This window comes from Halichoeres trimaculatus, unplaced genomic scaffold (genome assembly GCF_033239565.1).
Source record: "Halichoeres trimaculatus isolate MK-OKI-2021-1 unplaced genomic scaffold, fHalTri1.1 fHalTri1_scaffold_4, whole genome shotgun sequence".
Classification (NCBI taxonomy): Eukaryota; Metazoa; Chordata; class Actinopteri; order Labriformes; family Labridae; genus Halichoeres; species Halichoeres trimaculatus.
Window position 1 is genome coordinate 2267015 of NW_027437182.1, and position 18179 is coordinate 2285193.

Below are 18179 nucleotides of genomic sequence, written 5' to 3' on the forward strand. Positions count from 1 at the left end.
TATTGTAGAACTGTTTGAAGGATATCAGTCTGCTGACAAATGTGTTAGCTTACAAGCTAATGTTAGCATTGGAGCTAGCTCCTCTCTGTTCCATTAAACTAAAATATTGAATCTCTGCGCAGCTTCTGTTTGATTAACTGAAACAGGAAGCAGATTGGTCAGCTGATTCAGACGCCGATGATCAGGTCAACTCTTCCTCCTCCTCTTCCTGTTCGTTCTTTAAACACATTGTCAGAGCAAAAAAGTGTCCGAGAAGAAAAAACGAAGAACACATGCTTCTTTATAAAAATATCTGAGAAGACTGTTGGGGCTGTCTGTGTGAGTAGTCAGAGCGCCCCCCGGTGGTGCTGTGCTGTGCGGTGCAGCAGCTGTATTGCGTAGTGATGAGAGGTAACTGAGATATGTAGCTTATCTGAGGCTGGACCGGGTCCAGAGTTCCTGCGGTGAGTCAGTCGACAGGCTGCCGGGTGAGAAAGTTCGACGTTAAAGAGTTTACGAACGGATCCAGTGTGATCGGAGTTTGAGTCGCTCCGTTAGCGCCGAGACTCGTTTCTTTCTTATATCGAGAGATTCAAACACGCCACGACTTCCTCCAAGAGTTCAACGTGAATACGGTTTGATTAAGTTGTTAAGGATGTTATGACAAGTTTAGTTTCCTGACATCTAACGCCACCTGCTGCCGGAACAAAGCGGTTTGTGCTAGCAACATGTTAGCGAACAGACCGACTCCCTGCTGGAGAAAAACCTCTCCACAAGAGACGAGCTGATTTCTACATTCCCAGTTTTGAAAAGCAGAGATCTGGACAGGTGCAGAAGGTCATGAGAGTTCATCTAGAATCCAAATCTCTGATCCAAACATGTTCACAGGTTTAGTTTGAGTTAGCATGTAGCATGTTGTTGAAGTGTTTTTTTAAAGGGGTCCAGCTGCAGACTTCAACTCTCAGTGGACTCCTCCACTGTGAGGACGAAGTGGCGCCAGGATGTGCGAAAAGAAAACACATTTTATTGACATTAAAACAAGTTTACAATTAAATAAGTAAAAAAAAGGTCCATGGATCTGGATATCTCTGGATATCCTGATGTGGATGTTTTGTTTTGTAATATGTTGCTGACTAAAGTACGCCATCTAGTGTCTCGAAGTGGTTGTAACACATATGATGTAACTTTTCTTTTATATTTGGAGTTTGCAGTATTGTTCTCAAAGTAACTATGATATGTTTCTGTGAAGAGAGCTTTATCCATGTATGCTAACCACTAGCATATAAATGTAATTTCCTATTCATGTTAGCATCAAATTGGCGCCATTTTTTCTTCATGGTTTTTGGTCTATTTGGAGATGTATCACATGTTGAACGTGGGAAACTGTCATCATCAGCTAAACTAGTGGTTTTCAAAGTAGGGGCCACTAGGGCGCGCTCAAACAATTGGAGGGAAGGGATAAAATTAAAACTAATATTTTTTGTTTTTGGATAACAATGTGTCAAGAGAGTTAGAATCTGGATCCTGTTATTCTTTTAATGTTAGCTTATATATAGCGACAAAGAGATTAGCCTAAGCTAGATTCTAGGTTATCTTAGAGTTGGATGATTGGAATTTCCTTCTATGTTCACTTGCTTTTGACGTATGTTCTTAACTAGCTTGGTATGAGCTAAAATAACCTGTCAGCTAGGTGTTAGCATCCTGGTCCAACTAATTCCTAGGCTAGCTCCTCTTAATTAAAACATTTCCAATTGGCCCAGTCTGGCTTTTGTTAGTTAATAATTTTCTGTTCTAAACAAATTTCATAATTATTGAAAAGTGAATAAACGTTAAAAAAATCTTAAAGTTGACATTTCTCTACATATTTTGAAGCATAGTTGTTAGTTTCTAAAGGGGGGTCCCCAGCTAGAGGCAAATGCTGTTTGGGGGGGCTTGGCCTAGTTAAGTTTGGGAACCGCTGTGCTAAGCTAAGGTCCAGCTGTGACCATGGAATCATCAAGGCTAACGATGTCCATGGATTGAACCATTTCTAATCAATTCTTCACAGGAACCAGTTCTCGATACTAGAGATAGACCGATATGGATTTCTTTTAGGGCCAATACTGATACTGATTATTAGTAGGCAAGGAGGCTGATAACCGATATTTGAAGCTGAAAAATTTTTGAACAATACAAACTCCAAAACTTGACTGTATTTAATACCTTCAAGCATGAGTTTGTTATACAGATCCCAGACTCAGCAGCATGTTTTATAAACTTAACTGAAAACTTAAAAAATAAAAAGCTTAAGTTTCTACAGTAAATAAAGTTTTCCAAAGTTTCTATGTAACTGCATTAAAATTGGACAGAATTGAGTTTGTGCTGCTTTTTACGGGTTTGCAATGCAGCTGAATAATTTTCAGTTTGGATTTACTTGATTGGTTTTAAATGTTTTGACCATCTAGGGCTTCCATAGTGTAGAAGCATCAACAAGCAGCTCCTGAATGTTTGCAGTTTAAAACATTTCTTAGCATTTTTAAGAGGCAGAAAACATATTCCTGTGGGTATTGATAAGAGGAGTGATTTTTGTGTCTATGGAAGTTAAAATAAGCTCATATACAGTAAGATAGCCATGATGCTAATTGAATTAGCCCGTCATTGGGATTTTCCATTGACGTTTGCATTAAGCTAGTGGCCCCGATAATAATCCTAGCTGGTAATCGGTCAATCCCTACTCCATACCCATCCCTACATTTATTTCATTACTAGTAAAAGTCGACTTCAATGAATCTATTCACTGCAATATATCATGAATCTAATATTGACACAATTAACTCATTCACTGCCAGCCGTTTTAGCGCATTTTGACCTATTTTTCAAGACCCAGAATATTGAGTTCTATGACTCTGTAAACACAGAAACTACGAAATAAAGAGTAGACTCTCTTCTTTCATCAAAAAAAAAAGATTGTCTCTACCTTTTTCTGTTCTTTAGTGGGAAACGTTCCGCACTGAAATGACGTCTATATACGTCAATGGCAGTGAAAGAGTTAGGGGGAAAAAAAGGTGAAGATCATTTCACCAAATGAAGCTGCCGATGAGTTCATGTTGTACGTTTTCTTTATCAAAATAAAAGAAAACTATAAGTTTCTACCTGACGTAATTATGAAGGAAACTTTTATTTTGAAATTTTACTTCATATCCTGACTCAAAGTGCTTCCACAAGAGTCGGCTCAGATTTGAGGTTTGCAGCTGGACTCTGGGGATGAAACGTTTTACATAAAGTGTCTTCAGACGGATCAACAGATTCAAGCTAAGTAGTAGTGTTGATTAGCAGTTAGCTTGCGAGGTTAGCCGTGACGTGTTTACGTGTTCAATAACCGACTCAGAGGTTTATTCAGACGGGTCTTAGTGAGTCGTGAGTCATTTTACAGACGAGTTTGGAGACAAACTGAAGCTTGTTTAGCTCTGATTACAGACCGTCAAAGCATTTAGAAGAAACAATTAATCAAATGAAGTAGCTAACGAGAAACTTCAGCTCAAACGGAGCACTCGTTTCATAACGTTTGTCTCGTCTATCGCTCTGAAACTCCGGTCACACTGGAGGATCTTTAACAGTCAGCGTTTTCTCTTTGAACCTTTCCGTGCACCGTGGTTGTGTTTCCGTGCACCGTGGCACTGAGCGAGCGCGCAGGATGATTATTAGAAACTTCGCCGCTCCGGATTGTCTCAAGGCAAAAACAAGGATTGATCTCGAACTGGCACTGAGAGTTTGGCAAGTTTCCGACAGACTGCTGTGATGAACCTGAACCTGTAACACCTGTGATATAAAAGTAGAAATCTGTAACGTAACGAGGTCGACGGAGGCAGACGAGGACCGCGGCGTGTCCTGTGATGAGGTTGTTGGAGTGTGTGGCGTTTCTTCATTGAGCTTCGTGAAGGTAGATGCGGTTTAAAGCGGAGAATCTCAGTTTGGACTCTGAGGTGTTCGTTCTGCTCTGACGGGTCCTGTTGGTTCAGGGTCAGACTGAAGCCCCACCCAGACCTAAACCCTGCCCCCTCCTCTTCCCTGGGGGTCAATCGGGTCCCGTGGTGGAGACCGACGCCTGGGGGCCCTCGCCGTACTGGCCCCCTCCGCTGCTGCTCCCCCCTCCTCCCTCAGGTTCCTCCTGGCTCGGGGAGGCCTCGTCACTAGGCCCGCCCCTGGACGTGACGGAGGTGGTGGTGGTCTCTGGGGAGGCGCTGTGGGCCTCCTGGGGGGCACAGCCCGGGTGGTTCTTGCGGAAGTGCTGGTTGAGGATGGCCTGGAAGGGGAAGCTCTTCCCGCAGACGTGGCAGTGGAAGGGCTTGTTCCCGGTGTGCTTGCGGATGTGGTACTCCAGCTGGTCCTTCCGGGTGTACTTCTTGCCACAGATGCGGCACACGAACGGCGTGATGCCCATGTGCAGCCGCATGTGGCGGTCCAGACTTCCTTTCTGGTTGAAGGACTTGCAGCAGTAGATGCAGGTGAGTCTGGGGTTGTAGCGGAACCAGCGGTCCCCGACCTGCTCCCTCAGGTAGTCCTCGTAGCCCCCCATATCGAAGGCAGCGTGCTCCTCCCCCTGACGGAGAGAACAGACCGTTAACAAGAACAGACTGGACTCCAGGGCTGTGTCTGAAATGGCATACTAACATACTACATACAACATGGTCGTTGTGTATATACTGTATACTACATACTATAAGTATGATTAGAGTGCCAACCGTTTACACTGTAGTATACTACTCGGTTTCCCATGATGCATTTCAAAACCTCCGACGACAAAAATTGGAAGCACACATAAGTCTATGGAAGCACACCAGGCTATCAGATATCTCTGTTGATTCGCCACATTTGAAAGTTTTACGAACATTTTAGGCGAGAAAGTCATCACGTAGAAAACCAAAATGTGGTCATTTGGGCCACAAAACGCACGGATACAAATTTAATTTCGACATTTCGGACATTCTGTTAAGAGCGCCAATATGCTATTAAAGAAACTTCCGGTCCGCTCCAAAACAAGAGCTCAATTTACAAAAGCGTTAAAGAACTTAAAGGAGATAATAAAAGATGCTTTTATTTTGAAAACGGGAAGTTCACTAGTGGCTGATTTTTAGCTAACACCAGTCTCAAGACGAATTCATCTCTCTTCAAAAAATTAAAAAATGTTTACTGCTCGCAGACACCGAAGACGATCTGTCCGTCGCCTCAGGCACTTTATTTCTTTGTACTTACGTTTAGGTTTCCCTGTGGAGCTAAGTCCATTTTAGTCGCTTCTCATCTTGTCATCTCATTCTGTATTTACGTTTATAAATACGGGGCTCGCAATGCATTATGGGGCGTGTCAGTGCGACTAGTATGCCCACCTTCCATACTTACAATTTTTACCGATATAGTATACATCCGGGTATTTCTCGCGCACACAATCTTTTCATACTATTTAATGTGAACGCACTACATACTATTTTTGACGTCACACTTAGTATGAGTAGTACGTTAGTATGACATTTCAGACACAGCCCATGTCTTTGAGGGACTCTGAGGATCAGGATCAGAACAAAGGGGTCTGGAAGGGTCTCTCTTCTTACCTGGGAGCTCGGCTGTCTCAGCTCGTCCGCTCTGCTCGGGGACTCGCTCTTTGCTCTCTGACGCTCGGCAAGGACGACCACGCTGCCCGTGGGACTGAACCTGAACCACAACACACACACGTTATTCTCACACACACACACACACACACACACACACACACACACACACACGGCAGACAGGAAGCCTCACCTGTCGGTCTCGCTGAAGCTGGACGACGGCTGCGTGCTGCGGGCCCCCAGCGAGCTCAGGGGCCCCGTCACCAGCGTGCTGCGTCCGGATGTGTCGATCATGACGGTGGCCCCCTCCTCCATGGGGCCCCCCTCCTCCTGGTGCTCTCCGGCTCCGATCCAGTCCTCCATCCTCTCAGTCTTGATCCTGACCCGCTCCATGCCGCCGCTCTCCTCAGCGCTGCCGCTGCGTTCTGGTTCGCTGCTCGTCTCCACGTACCACTGCCCGGCCCGGTTGATGCGGAGGATCGGTTCTTTGCCCACTCTGACGGCGGTAGCTTCGGGCCCCTCCAGCCCGCTGTGCTCCACGGTGGGCGGCGGGCTGAGGGGCTCCTCCACGGGGCTGATGGCCTCGCAGGTCTCCGACGCTCCTCGTGGGCCGAGCAGCCGCAGCGTGGTGGGATGACCAGCTCCTCTCACCACAGCCTCCAGGGTCCGGTTACCCCGGGTTACCCGTACGGCGTCCTCGGACTGATCCTCGTCCAGGTCGGCCAGGCTGATCTTCAGGTGGATGCCCTCCAGGATCTGCGTGCAGCGGTCGATGATGTGCTGCATCTGCAGGAAGCTGGCGGCCGTCAGGTAGCTGATGATGTCGGCGAGCTGCAGGCAGAGGCGGCCCGTGTAGCAGAAGGTCAGCAGCTGCTCGAACACGGACGGGTTTCGGATCACGGTCAGCGACACCGTGCTCATCTGGCTCAGAGACATGTGGTCCCTGAAGTACGGCGAGCTGGCGGCGAGGACCACCTTGTGCGCCCGGAAGCTCTGACCCTGAACGTTGACCACGATGTCGCAGAGCCGACCCTGAACGCGGAGCTGGTTCAGGTGAGACAGAACCGAGTTACTGAAGTCCGGGATGTCCAGCTGGATGCTGCCAGAGCGCTCCATGCTGCAGCCTGCAGGGGGCACTGCAAAGACACAGACCAGGGTCAGAGCTAGACCAGAACCAGAATCACATCAGACTCCATTGAGGATCTCTGAAGCAGTCTCTGGATGAGACGCCACAAGATTTTTCTACCACTGGGTCAACACCTGGAGTGACATCACAGATTGTTTCTGAGATCAGCAGAAGATGATCTATTTTCATTGTACTGTGTCGCCCCCTTCTGGCCTGAAGTCTCACCCACACTGTCGTAAAGATATGATTTTAACCAGGCGTGTGTTTGATTTTGGAATAAATATTATTTGTTCAAGTCAACTTTTTACTGGATACAACACAACAGGGTGAGGTATTTATCAGTACAGTTACGTAGCGCCGTTGTTTGAAACATGACAACAAGCAAACGTAAGTTTGTACTGTTCATTAGTAGCCAGCTAAATGTAGCGCTACTACATGCTTGCTAGGCGCCGCCCTGTTGGCTATGGCTGCCTTTTACAGCAGCTCTCTCTTCTTTGTCCATTTCTTGTAATTTTTTCGTCTCTTTTTCGAAATTTGGAGTGGATCATTACTTTGTTTGGCTCATTTGTTGGTCGTGGACACCAAACTTTTTGTGTCTTCAGTGATATTTTTACTACTTTTCTCCTGTGTTTGTCTGGAGATCCTACATGTAACCATGGCTGCATTGTTTACATGTGAAATCATCTGTTAGCAGCCTGTAGCATGTCAATGCTAACTGGTGCTAGGCCTGATGTTCCCCACAAGGTGAGGAGAAGGAGATGAGGACGACGTGCTGGTTCTCAGGTGTGAGCTAAGAAGTGACGACATGGACCTGTCCTTCCATCCATCGTTATTGGGAACGTAAGATCTATCTCCAATAAGATGGACGAGCTAGCTGTGCTAACCCAGCAACAGAGGGAATACCAGAGGGCAGAGTAGCGTCATGCCTTTCTCATTACAGTTTAGTTTTAATTAGTTTTAGAGCAGGCATTCTAGTTTTTATTTAGTTTTGATTTTTGCAACAATTAGTTTTAGTTTAGTTTTAGTTTTTCCATACCTTATTAACCAGGTACAGGATTCAAAAAGGTCAGAGTAAATATTTTGTCACACTTTTTATTTTCCAGTCCAACATAGTGCTCACTACTCAGTTAATGCTGATACTGAACTGTTGGCTGCTGCCCTAAACACAAGAAAATAATATATACTTAGTATTAAAGAATATAAACATAAATTAAATAAAATAATATAATATGAGCTTTAATAATCAGAAATGTGGACCCAGTGGGTGTAGTGTCCAGTCAGTGCAGTAAACAAGCTCGTCCCAGTACGTCGCTATGATGGTGCCGTACGGCGCTGACAACTGCCGAAAACTGTTGTAAAATTGGTTGGGAAAATATGTCGGATTAAATTTAAATCCTAAAGGCTGTTAATATTGTCAAAAACTATAACTAAGGGACTTTTGTCTTTAATTTTTGTTAGTTTAAGTTAGTTTTGTGAACACGAGATATAGTTTTAGTTTACTTATCGTTTTTTTCTTTTCTAGTTTTTATTAGTTTGAGTTTAATACAATGTTTTTTAAATTTTAGTTTTCATTTTTAGTTTCGTTTTAGTTAACTATTTTAACCTTGGTTGGAATCAACATTAGCACAAGCAGTTTAGCCCCTCTGTGTTAGCCTTTAGCTCGTGCTCTATCTCTCTCCTGTTTCTCTTTCTTCTTCTCTTCTGTCCTTTTTCTGTCTGACAGTTAGGCTCCAGTGTCCACCATCACTACAAAATTAATCACAGAAATCGTTTTCAGCAGAGAAAAACACAGATCTCTTCTCTAAACTCCGTCAGTCGACGTGGTGTTGTCAGAGATCGGGAAGCTAAGAAGTAGCATTTAGGAACAACCTGTATTGGTGCTGATAATCTCATTTTAAAGTCTGGATTAGGATCAGGCAGATTTCTAGAGGGGAGACTTTTTCAAGATCACTTTTAAACCCCTCACAACCTCTTTAACGTCGTAAATTTACAACTTTTTTTGTGTATCTACTTTTTTTTTCTTTAAAATGGTCTTAATCCTCTAACGTATATTTAATGCCTGTTTATTATCCATGTGTAGATTACACTGTACTGGATCAAATTTGATGGTTTAATCATTCATAGTGATTTTTGAAAAACACACACACACACACACACACACACACACACACACACACACACACACACACACACACTTGATTGTTTTATGAATCAGCTCATCATAACCTCAGCTGATCAACCCCCTCTTTAACTTTCAGAACAGTCAGATTCTGAAGAACCGGTCCCTGTGGATCCATTAAAATCTGGGCCTCGTGATAAAGAGGGCTCTAAACTGACCTAAAGGGGTCTGGCCCAGACTAACACTTCAGTCTGAGTCCCACTCAGGCTCTGCAGACACACCTGGACCGGATCCTGAGCTCCCCTCTCTGTCATGAGATCCTAAGACCCACTGTCACCTGATCCAACCAGACAAGGAACCAGGTCCGAGTAGAACACCTGCTCCAGTCTGACAGGAAGACCCAGATCCAGACCAAGATCCAGACAGACGGGTCTGTCAGCAGGGCCCAGGGTTAAACAGAGACTCTGGGATCAGAATTCGGTCTGAGCAGGTCTGTCACAGGGACCAGGTGCACCGTCAGGTGTGTCAGGGACTCACCTGGAAGGGTTCAGGAAAGATCTGTTGAGGTTTCTGGGTGCGGTGCAGTCGAGGCTTCAGACCTGCAGCTAACTGAGCATCGTAAGCAGGACGGAGAGGACAGCTCGGCTCGGCTCGGCCCGGCCCGGCCCGGCTCTGCACGGCTCGGCCCGGCAGGCTGCAGCTCCACCCGCCGCTCCTCCGGGCTCCGAGGCTCCAGCGGCGGACGTGACGAGTTCAAGGCCGGGGAGCGGCAGCTGGGCTCGGGCTCCGGTCCGTCAGCAGCCGCTCTGCCTCCATGCCGCCGGGAGTCAGACTCGGTTCAGGTTCGGCTCGGTGTCGCTGGACGGCTGCGGACTCTCATCTTCCTTTTTCACGGCAGAAGGGCCGAGGCTGCAGGAAGGAAGGAGGGAAGGAAGAAAACGCGCTGGGGCTGCTGGGAAATGTAGTCCAGACCCCGGAGCGGGGCTGGTTAAACGGCGGGCTGGGGACTACATGTCCCAGCATGCACCTGCGAGGAGAGGGGTCATCACGGCTCTTGGAGTTTGGCAAAGTGGAGTTTTCACACACACACACACACACACACACACACACACACACACACACACACACACACACACACACACACACACACACACACACACACAGAGCTGTCATGTATGAACGTGTGGAGTTTAATAGTTTAGTGTGTGTGTGTGTGTGTGTGTGTGTGTGTGTATTCATAGATTCTTTATTAATGTCTCTTTCTGTATGGAGGATGCTACATGCTAAGCTAACTGAATCTTTAGTGTTGAAAGTGTTTGTGTGTCTTTGTTTATTGTTTCGATATTTGTTGTAAATGTGCATTTGACACAGATTATAAACTTAACCCCAGACCAGAGACCAGAGACCTTAGACCAGAGACCTTAGACCAGAGACCTTAGACCAGAGACCTTAGACCAGAGACCTTAGACCAGAGACCAGAGGGATAATCAGTTTTATTTCCACAGACAGTAATAGGTGAGGGTTTGATTTCCTCCTGCTGGTTTAAATCTCAAACTATCAGAGTGAAGGGGGGCAAGTCAGTCTCATGGATCAACATCTGGTTTCTGGACACAGTCCAGGGTCTTGTTGGTGGTCAGGGTTGTGTTAGAGACCTGGACACTAATCATCTGTCCGTCTTCACCCACAGACAACCAGCTGCCGTCTCCAAACGCCTCCAGCTGATCCTCCTCCACCTGGACCCCGCAGTTCATGGAGGTGGAGGCCTGACTCGCATCTGCAGGAGGACAAAGAGGGGTCAGAGGTCAGACTCAGGGGACAGGGTTTAGACCGTCAGGAGGACGAGTTAAATAAAGGAAATCCCTCCTGGACTGAGCAGAGTGAGAGGTTTGACCTGAGGGAGGATCCAAATGTCTCTGTTTACTCACAAACAGTGTGTGTATGTGTGTGTGTGTGTGTGTGTGTGTGTGTGTGTGTGTGTGTGTGTGTGTGTGTGTGTGTGTGTGTGTGTGCGTGTGTGCTGTCAGAGTGTGTGTTTGAGGCCCTGGTGGACTTTGGCTCATCCTGATCCAGATCAAAGGGGGCCAAAGTGAACTGTAGTGATCTGGACTGAGGTGAACCCAGCAGCAACCTCCAGTCTAAAAATATGCTGAAGTGTTAAGATCTGCAGTTCTACAAGTGTCCACTAGGGGCTGGCTCTGAAAGTGCAGGAAACCACACACACATCAAGCCCATATCCTCTGACAGTCAGAGATCACCTGTCAGCAGGTGAGTGTGTTGTCTCTACAGAGGATGACTCTGATTGGCTGTGACTCAGGATGACTCTGATTGGCTGTGACTCAGGATGACTCTGATTGGCTCCTCACCTATCACCAGCACCAGGCTGTGGTTGCTGGGCTCTGAGCGGATCTCCAGGTCTGCGTGTGGATAGTATCTGCACGTCAGGTTGACAGGAAGTAGTAGGGCGGGTTTCTCCCAGGTGACGAGCTGTTTTCCGGTCAACTTCATGAGGCAGGGTCCCTGAGCCACGTGGATGTTGTTGCTGTAGAAGCGACACTCCGACATGGGCTGGACAGGTGGGGTACAGTTCACCGTCACCCGGTCAGTCACGGAGACGAAGCGGTCACTGACGGAAAAGCTGGGACTGGGACTGCTACCTGGACCAGAGACCAACAGACACAGGTCATGAGTTCATGTTTCAGCAATTAAGTATGTGTGTGTTTGTGTTTGCACTGGACACAACATGACTCAGCACTATCATTAACATGATTCAACGCTATTGTAAACATGTTCAGCACGATCATTAAACATGACTCAGCACTAGTATTAACATGACTTAGCACCATTATAAACATTGCTACACATAAAATAAACATGACTCGGCACTCATACAAACGTGACTCATCACTATCATAAAACACGACAAAGCACCAATATATACAACTCAAAACTATCATAAACATGAATCAGCAATATTATAAACATTGCTATGCACATCAGAAACATAACTTAGCACTCATATAAACATGACTCATCACTATCATACACATAACTAAGCACTACTATACTTAACTCAGCACTATCATAAAACATGACTCAGCACTTTTATAAAACATGACAAGGCACTTTTATAAAATGTGACTTAGCACTATATATAAAAATGACTCAGCACTAATATAAACATGACTCAGCACTATCATAAAACATAACTAGGCACTTATATACTTAACTCAGTACTATCATAAAACTTGACTCAGCCCTATTATTAACACTACTCAGCACTATTATTAACATGACTCATCACTATTATAAACATTTCTATGCATATTAGAAACATGACTTAGCACTCATAAACATGACTAATCACTATCATAGAACATAACTAAGCACTTATATACTTAACTCAGCACTATCATAAAACATGACTCAGCACTATTACTAACACTACTCAGCACTATTATTAACATGACTCATCACTATCATAGAACATGACTAAGCACTTTTATAAAACATGACAAAGCATTATATATGAAATTACTCAGCACAACTATAAACATGACCCAGAACTATCATAAAACATGACTCAGCACTTTTTTTAAACATTCCTATACATATTATAAATATGACATAGGACTGTATATAAACATGACTCATCGCTGTTATAAACATTGCCACGCATATTATGAACGTTACTTAGCACTATATAATAACATGACTCAGCACTAATATTAACGTGACTTATTACTATCTTAAAACATAACTTAGCACTTATATACATAACTCATCACTATTTTAAAACAGGAGTCAGCACTATCATAAAACATGACTCAGCACAAAAATAAGCATGACCCAGCTTCAGACCAGGAACTAAGTTCTGGATCCTGACTCTTCACCTGACACGGTGACCCCTGTGAGGTCGCTGTGGCTGGAGGTGTATTGCTGCAGGTGGTAGTCACAGGTGAACAGCACCCTGCTGCCGACTGGTTTTCTCCCCAGCACCTCGGCCGAGGTCACGTGGAAGACACACGACCAGTTGGACTCCCTCGTCACCTTCAGGGCGAACCTGTTGTTGCTTCGGTAGAGACGACATTCCCCGCCACCGTAATCGATGGGCAGTAAGCAGGTAAACGTCACCGACTCGCCGTCCTTGATCTCATCGCTGCTGACGAGGAGGCCCGGTACATCTGCAGAGACGTTGAGAAAGGAGACAAATCAGGAGCTGAGGACACATTCGCACATGTTACAAAAAAGAAAAATACTGATAAAGTTTGTGTGATCCATCAGGACGGATCTTTGTGGTCTTTACTCACCTGACCACTGAGGCCTAGCCTCAGCTGCCCACCCTGCTGACCAGCCAGAGAGAAACAGGAAGTCAGACATGTTTGAATTCATGATCAGAGACTGCAGACGGGTCAGAGAACTGAAACCCTGAACAAGACCACAAGAGGTACAGGGACCATGAGGATCAGACGGGTGGTTATGCACATCTGGATCCCCTCTGTTCACCTGCTCACTGCTCACCTGAACATCACGCTCCTTGTGTTTGAAAGCTGCTGAAGAGACGATCTCTCTGAGAGACAACAGCTCTGTGTGTGTTTGTGCGATGAGTGCGTTGATGTGTGAACTCACAGCAGAGCGACAGAGTGAAGATCAGAACCAGATCCATCAGGTCCTCCTGAAGTCCAGATGGTTGTGAGGGACGGTCTGGTCTGAGTCTGGATTGGACATTGACCCTGTTTACCGACTCTGTTTGTGGAGCTCTGACAGGATCCAGTTTGTTTGAGGACACAAACCATCAGCTGGGTTCAGTCCTCCTCATGTTTACGTTCCTGATCAGCTGATTGTCGACCCGCTGACACGTCTTCAGGTGTCAGGTTTTCTCTGAGCAGCTTTAACACCTGAGTCTGTCTCTGCAGAGCGTAATACCAGCTCTGAACACTGGGGGAAGCCTCAGCGCAGACTGACAACTCTCACTTACTGTATCAATGTAATGTCATGATTTGACCACAGGGGGGCAGCACACTCATACTGTTCACTCCTCTTTTTGCTCCATCCACTCAGAGCTCCTTTTCCTTTACCTCATCATGATGTCTCACCTTTAAGACCAGGACCAGGTCTAAGACACAGAACAGGGTCATCTTGTGACGATGCTGACTGACAGGAAGTGACATCACATCCCACTGATGTTCGCATCAAAGAGGTCAGAGGTCATCAGGTGAGGTAGGGGTTAGTGAATCTCTTTAATTGATTTTATGTTGCTTCAGCTTCTTTAATCTTCAGACCTCCAGCGCCACCAGGGGGCAGTGTCTGTGTCCATATGTATGTATATACACACAGAGAGTATATATAGAGCATTAATATAAACATATAAAACTGTCAGAGTGTCGTGTTGAATCATTTGTTTTTATTTCTGTCTTTATTAAGAGCTAACAAACACACACTCAGGAGTTAAACAGTGCACACACACACACACACACACACACACACACACACACACACACACACACACGCAAACATTAATGGATTAATAGATCTGCTCCTGATTGGCTGTTCACCACAGAGTGTGACCTGTACGGAGGCTCGTCCCTGCCAAAACCCTAACAGCTGTCCTTTCAAAATAAAAGCACAAAATAATTCTACTCTTTAACTTGATGTTGTTTTGGCGCCCTCTCTGGTCAGATTGGTACATCTCTAATTTTTTGCTGATTTCATCTAAACATTATGATTTTTTTTCTTTTGAACACAAAATGTTTACATCACTTCCTGTTTCAGAGACTAAAATGTTGTAAACAACCTCAGAAATAATCACAGCGCTCTTGCTCTGACCTCACTTCCTGTTACTACAGGAACAGGTTTTTGGCAGAAACGAGCCTCCGTACTTTTTAACAAACAAAAACAACTTCATTTTTATATTTTACAGACGAATGACTCCCCCTGGTGGTTACAGAGATAAATTAATCAGACTAAACTGACGACGCAACGGAACAAAGACTCAAACAGGAAGTAGAAAACACATTCTGACAACAGTTTCTAAAACAGTTAACTCTTTACAAAACTTCACAGAGAGACAGGAAGTCAGAGAGACAGGAAGTCAGAGTCCAGGAGCGTGATTCAAACATGGCGTCCGGCAGGAGCTGCTGAGCTCTGACTTCCTGTTTGAATCGTAAAGAAAGAGCAGAAGAAGAAACACTGGATGAATTAATCTGAACTCTTAAATATTCTCCGCGGTGCGTTTAAGAGCTAAAGGACGGCGTGGATCTTAGAGGGTCAGTAAACGTCTCGTCTTCTACCCAGGTCAGAAACACTTTGTGAGAGGGTCACCTGGACGCCGCCGTCCGCTCATCGTCCTCCAGGTGAGACTCCATGACTCGCCACAGGTGAGAGCTTCTGACAAAGTGTGCTCTGAGAGTCCTCTGGTCCTGGTCCGGTCTAGGAGTCTTTATAAGTGCTGTGAGTCCAGATGAGCTGAGGGTTCAGTTCAGTCTGTGATGACGCCACCGGGCGCCGCTCACCTGCTTCCTGTTTCCTGTCCAAACCCTCCGCCTGAGACTCTACGCCTCGATGACGCCGAGTGTTTAGGAGGAAGAGGTGACGTTCCCTGAGGACGCCGCCGTCGTCTCCCTCTGAGAATACTCCGCCTCCTCCTTGTTGGGGTGGGAGGAGTTATCTGACTTGCTGCGACTAAACTCCGCCCCCATGATGGGCCCGCTGGACTTGGCGCGGGGTCGGAGGCACGCCGTGCAGCACAGCAGCGTCTTGAGGAAGGCGCGGCGCATCTCGTTGCTGGTCAGCGTGTAGATGAGCGGGTTCATGGCCGAGTTGAGGACGGCGAGCGCCAGGAACCACTCGGCCTTGTAGAGGATGGGACAGGTGAGCGTCTCGCAGGCGGCGTCCAGCAGTAGGAGGACGAAGAGCGGCGCCCAGCAGGCGATGAAGCAGCTCAGGACGATGATGACGGTCTTCAGCAGCGCCATCGACTTCTCCGAGCTCTTAATGTTGGCGCTGGCGCTCCCTCGTCCGTTGGTGACTTTGCGGAAGACGAGCTTGCGGCTGCGCGTGCGGACCAGGGCGTAGATGCGGGCGTAGAGCACCACGATGGCCATGAGGATGATGCTGAAGACGGTGGTGCAGAACAGGATGTAGGTCTTGTGGTAGAGCGGCAGCACGGTGGAGCACTGCGTCATGCTGTCGATGCAGTTCCAGCCCATCACCGGCAGCCCGCCCAGCACGGCGGCGATCATCCACACCGTGCTGATGAGCAGGAAGACCCGGAACGTGTTCCCGTTGTTGTGCAGCTTCATCTTCAGCATGGTCAGGTGGCGCTCGATGGCGATGGCCAGCAGGCTGAAGACGGACGCCGCCAGCGCCACGAACATGCTGCCCTCCCTGAAGAACCACTGAGTGGGCGTCAGCTTGTACGTGTTGGCGCCCGACAGCAGGATGTTGGCGGTGTAGACGACGCCGGCCAGCAGGTCGGACAGCGCCAGGTTCCCGATGAAGTAGTACATGGGCTTGTGGAACTTCTTGGTCCTCCAGATGGTGGTCAGGACCAGGATGTTCTCCAGGATGATGAAGCAGCACACGATGATGAAGACCACGGAGTCCGCCTTCAGACCCGAGTCCTGCTGCGTCTTACGGAACTTTCCGGTGTAGTTGTAGTGCTTGGCGATCAGGTCAGAGTAGCTGGACTCAGCCATGGCTGCAGCGGCAGCAGAAGTCCAGCAGGGGGTGCTGCGTCCTCACACTTCAGTCCTTCATGCCGGGCCGTAACCTTGAAGAAGAGCCGAGAGAGTCCTGCAGCGGGAGGGGGGACATGGTCCTGCAGAGAGACGGACTACAGTCAGAGAGGGCTCTGAAAACAGGGATCAACAAAAACCCTGACCTCAGATCAGACCAGCAGGATCAGACCTCCTTAAAACTCAAGTCCTCAGACTCCCAGAGAGGGTCAGAGGTCTACTCACAGGGTCACAAACTGATCTCTGATCAGATCCTCAGTCCTGCAGATCCAGCTCAGACTGGACTCTCACACCCTCTCTCTAACACCCGTCCCTGAACAGATGCAGGTTTTTATAAACCACATCAGTCCGTCAGCACCGAGAGGAGCCACAAGTTTTGATACTGATCCACATCAGTCTGTCTCAGTGGTCTGGGATCAGACCCTGAGCTCAGGTCTCCTGCTGAGCACTTTAACTCTGTAAACCTGAGCTAGTCTTTAATGAGCTCTGAGGGTCCAGGTCCACATGCTGGTCTAATCCGAGCTGAAAGTCCACAGATCATAAAACTATAAACTGATCTGATCTCTGAGCAGACACACACCTTCAGAGCCAGAGACCTGATCCCAAGCAGGCACTGAAAACCGGATTAAAAAGACTCTTTACTGATGTGAACTCTTCAGGACCATTCCAGACCGCTTAACAGAACCAGAACCTCTCAGAGAAAGTCCCTGAACTCGGACTGATCCCTTATTTCCAGAACCTGAGATCCACATCCCGAACCCGGACTCTGATGTAACAGATCGATTAATTAGATTTTTTATTCTTTATCAGTGAAAAAACGCAGTGACGTCACTCCCCAGCGTAAAGATTTAAAGTTGAGTTCAGAGACTCGAGTCCGTTTTTCCTCCTGTAAAGAGGATTTATTCCTCCACACGGACCCGGGTCCGGCTCCGCTCCTTCCTCATCCTCATCCTCCATCTACCGAACCTCCAAACATTCATGTTTTCACCCCAAACCGAAACCCGAACCTCACTCTGAACCTGAACTCGAACCTCGCCCTAAAGTTCCGACAGAAACTTGATCAGAACCGAGAAGAAGAAGAAGAGTTTACCTTCAGCCAGAGTCCTCCGAGGAAAACAGTCCGACAGAGAGCAGCGCGAGGGAGCAGAGAGCGACCACACACACACACACACACACACACACACACACACACACACACACACACACACACACACACACACACACACACAGAGGATGATGATGGTGATGAAGGTGGTGCCCTCCTCTTTGTATTTCTGCTCCTTTATTCTGAATGAAAACTGATCAGAGCGATGATCTGAGTGATGATGATGATGATGAAGAGTTTATTGTGCTAGTTCGGATTTTGTTTTAAGGATAAAAATAATTTAAAATGTGTTTCATAGTTTTTTGATTTTTTTTTATTATTTATAATAAATATATATATATATATATATATATATATATATATATATATATATATATATATATATATATATATATATATAATTTAAAGTAATTTAAAATATTTTATTATTTATAAATAATTAAAATATAAAAAAACTATGAAAAAATATATAAATATATATTTATATTTATATATTTTTTTTCTGAGGTTATATATATATATATAAATATATATA

The 18179-nt window shown here is 46.2% G+C and overlaps 2 protein-coding genes across 3 annotated transcripts; both read right to left on the bottom strand.

The window, feature by feature from the left end:
- Positions 1-3033: 3033 nt before the first annotated feature.
- zbtb37 (zinc finger and BTB domain containing 37) lies at positions 3034-9707 on the bottom strand. The gene is made up of 4 exons (XM_074668433.1): positions 9344-9707; positions 5755-6697; positions 5565-5664; positions 3034-4558 (listed from the first exon to the last, which is right to left on the bottom strand). The coding sequence occupies exons 2-4, from the start codon at positions 6675-6677 to the stop codon at positions 4034-4036; spliced, it is 1548 nt and encodes a 515-aa protein (XP_074524534.1). The 5' UTR covers positions 6678-6697; positions 9344-9707; the 3' UTR covers positions 3034-4033.
- A 4348-nt stretch (positions 9708-14055) lies between these two features.
- Positions 14056-17782, bottom strand: s1pr1 (sphingosine-1-phosphate receptor 1). 2 transcript variants are annotated; one of them, XM_074669156.1, is made up of 2 exons: positions 17630-17782; positions 14056-16622 (listed from the first exon to the last, which is right to left on the bottom strand). In XM_074669156.1, the coding sequence occupies exon 2, from the start codon at positions 16498-16500 to the stop codon at positions 15379-15381; it is 1122 nt and encodes a 373-aa protein (XP_074525257.1). In that variant the 5' UTR covers positions 16501-16622; positions 17630-17782; the 3' UTR covers positions 14056-15378. The 2 variants fall into 2 exon arrangements, with proteins under 2 accessions (XP_074525257.1, XP_074525258.1); XM_074669157.1 differs by lacking the exon at positions 17630-17782 and adding an exon at positions 17120-17603.
- Between the last annotated feature and the right edge of the window lie 397 nt (positions 17783-18179).

Coding starts and splice junctions, on each gene's coding strand:
- zbtb37 (XM_074668433.1), bottom strand. CDS start 6,677: ATGGAGCGCTCTGGCAGCATCCAGCTGGACATCCCGGACTTCAGTAAC. Junction 5,665..5,754: donor AGCTTCAGCGAGACCGACAG/GTGAGGCTTCCT, acceptor GTTGTGGTTCAG/GTTCAGTCCCACGGGCAGCG. Junction 4,559..5,564: donor TGAGACAGCCGAGCTCCCAG/GTAAGAAGAGAG, acceptor TCTCTCCGTCAG/GGGGAGGAGCACGCTGCCTT.
- s1pr1 (XM_074669156.1), bottom strand. CDS start 16,500: ATGGCTGAGTCCAGCTACTCTGACCTGATCGCCAAGCACTACAACTAC.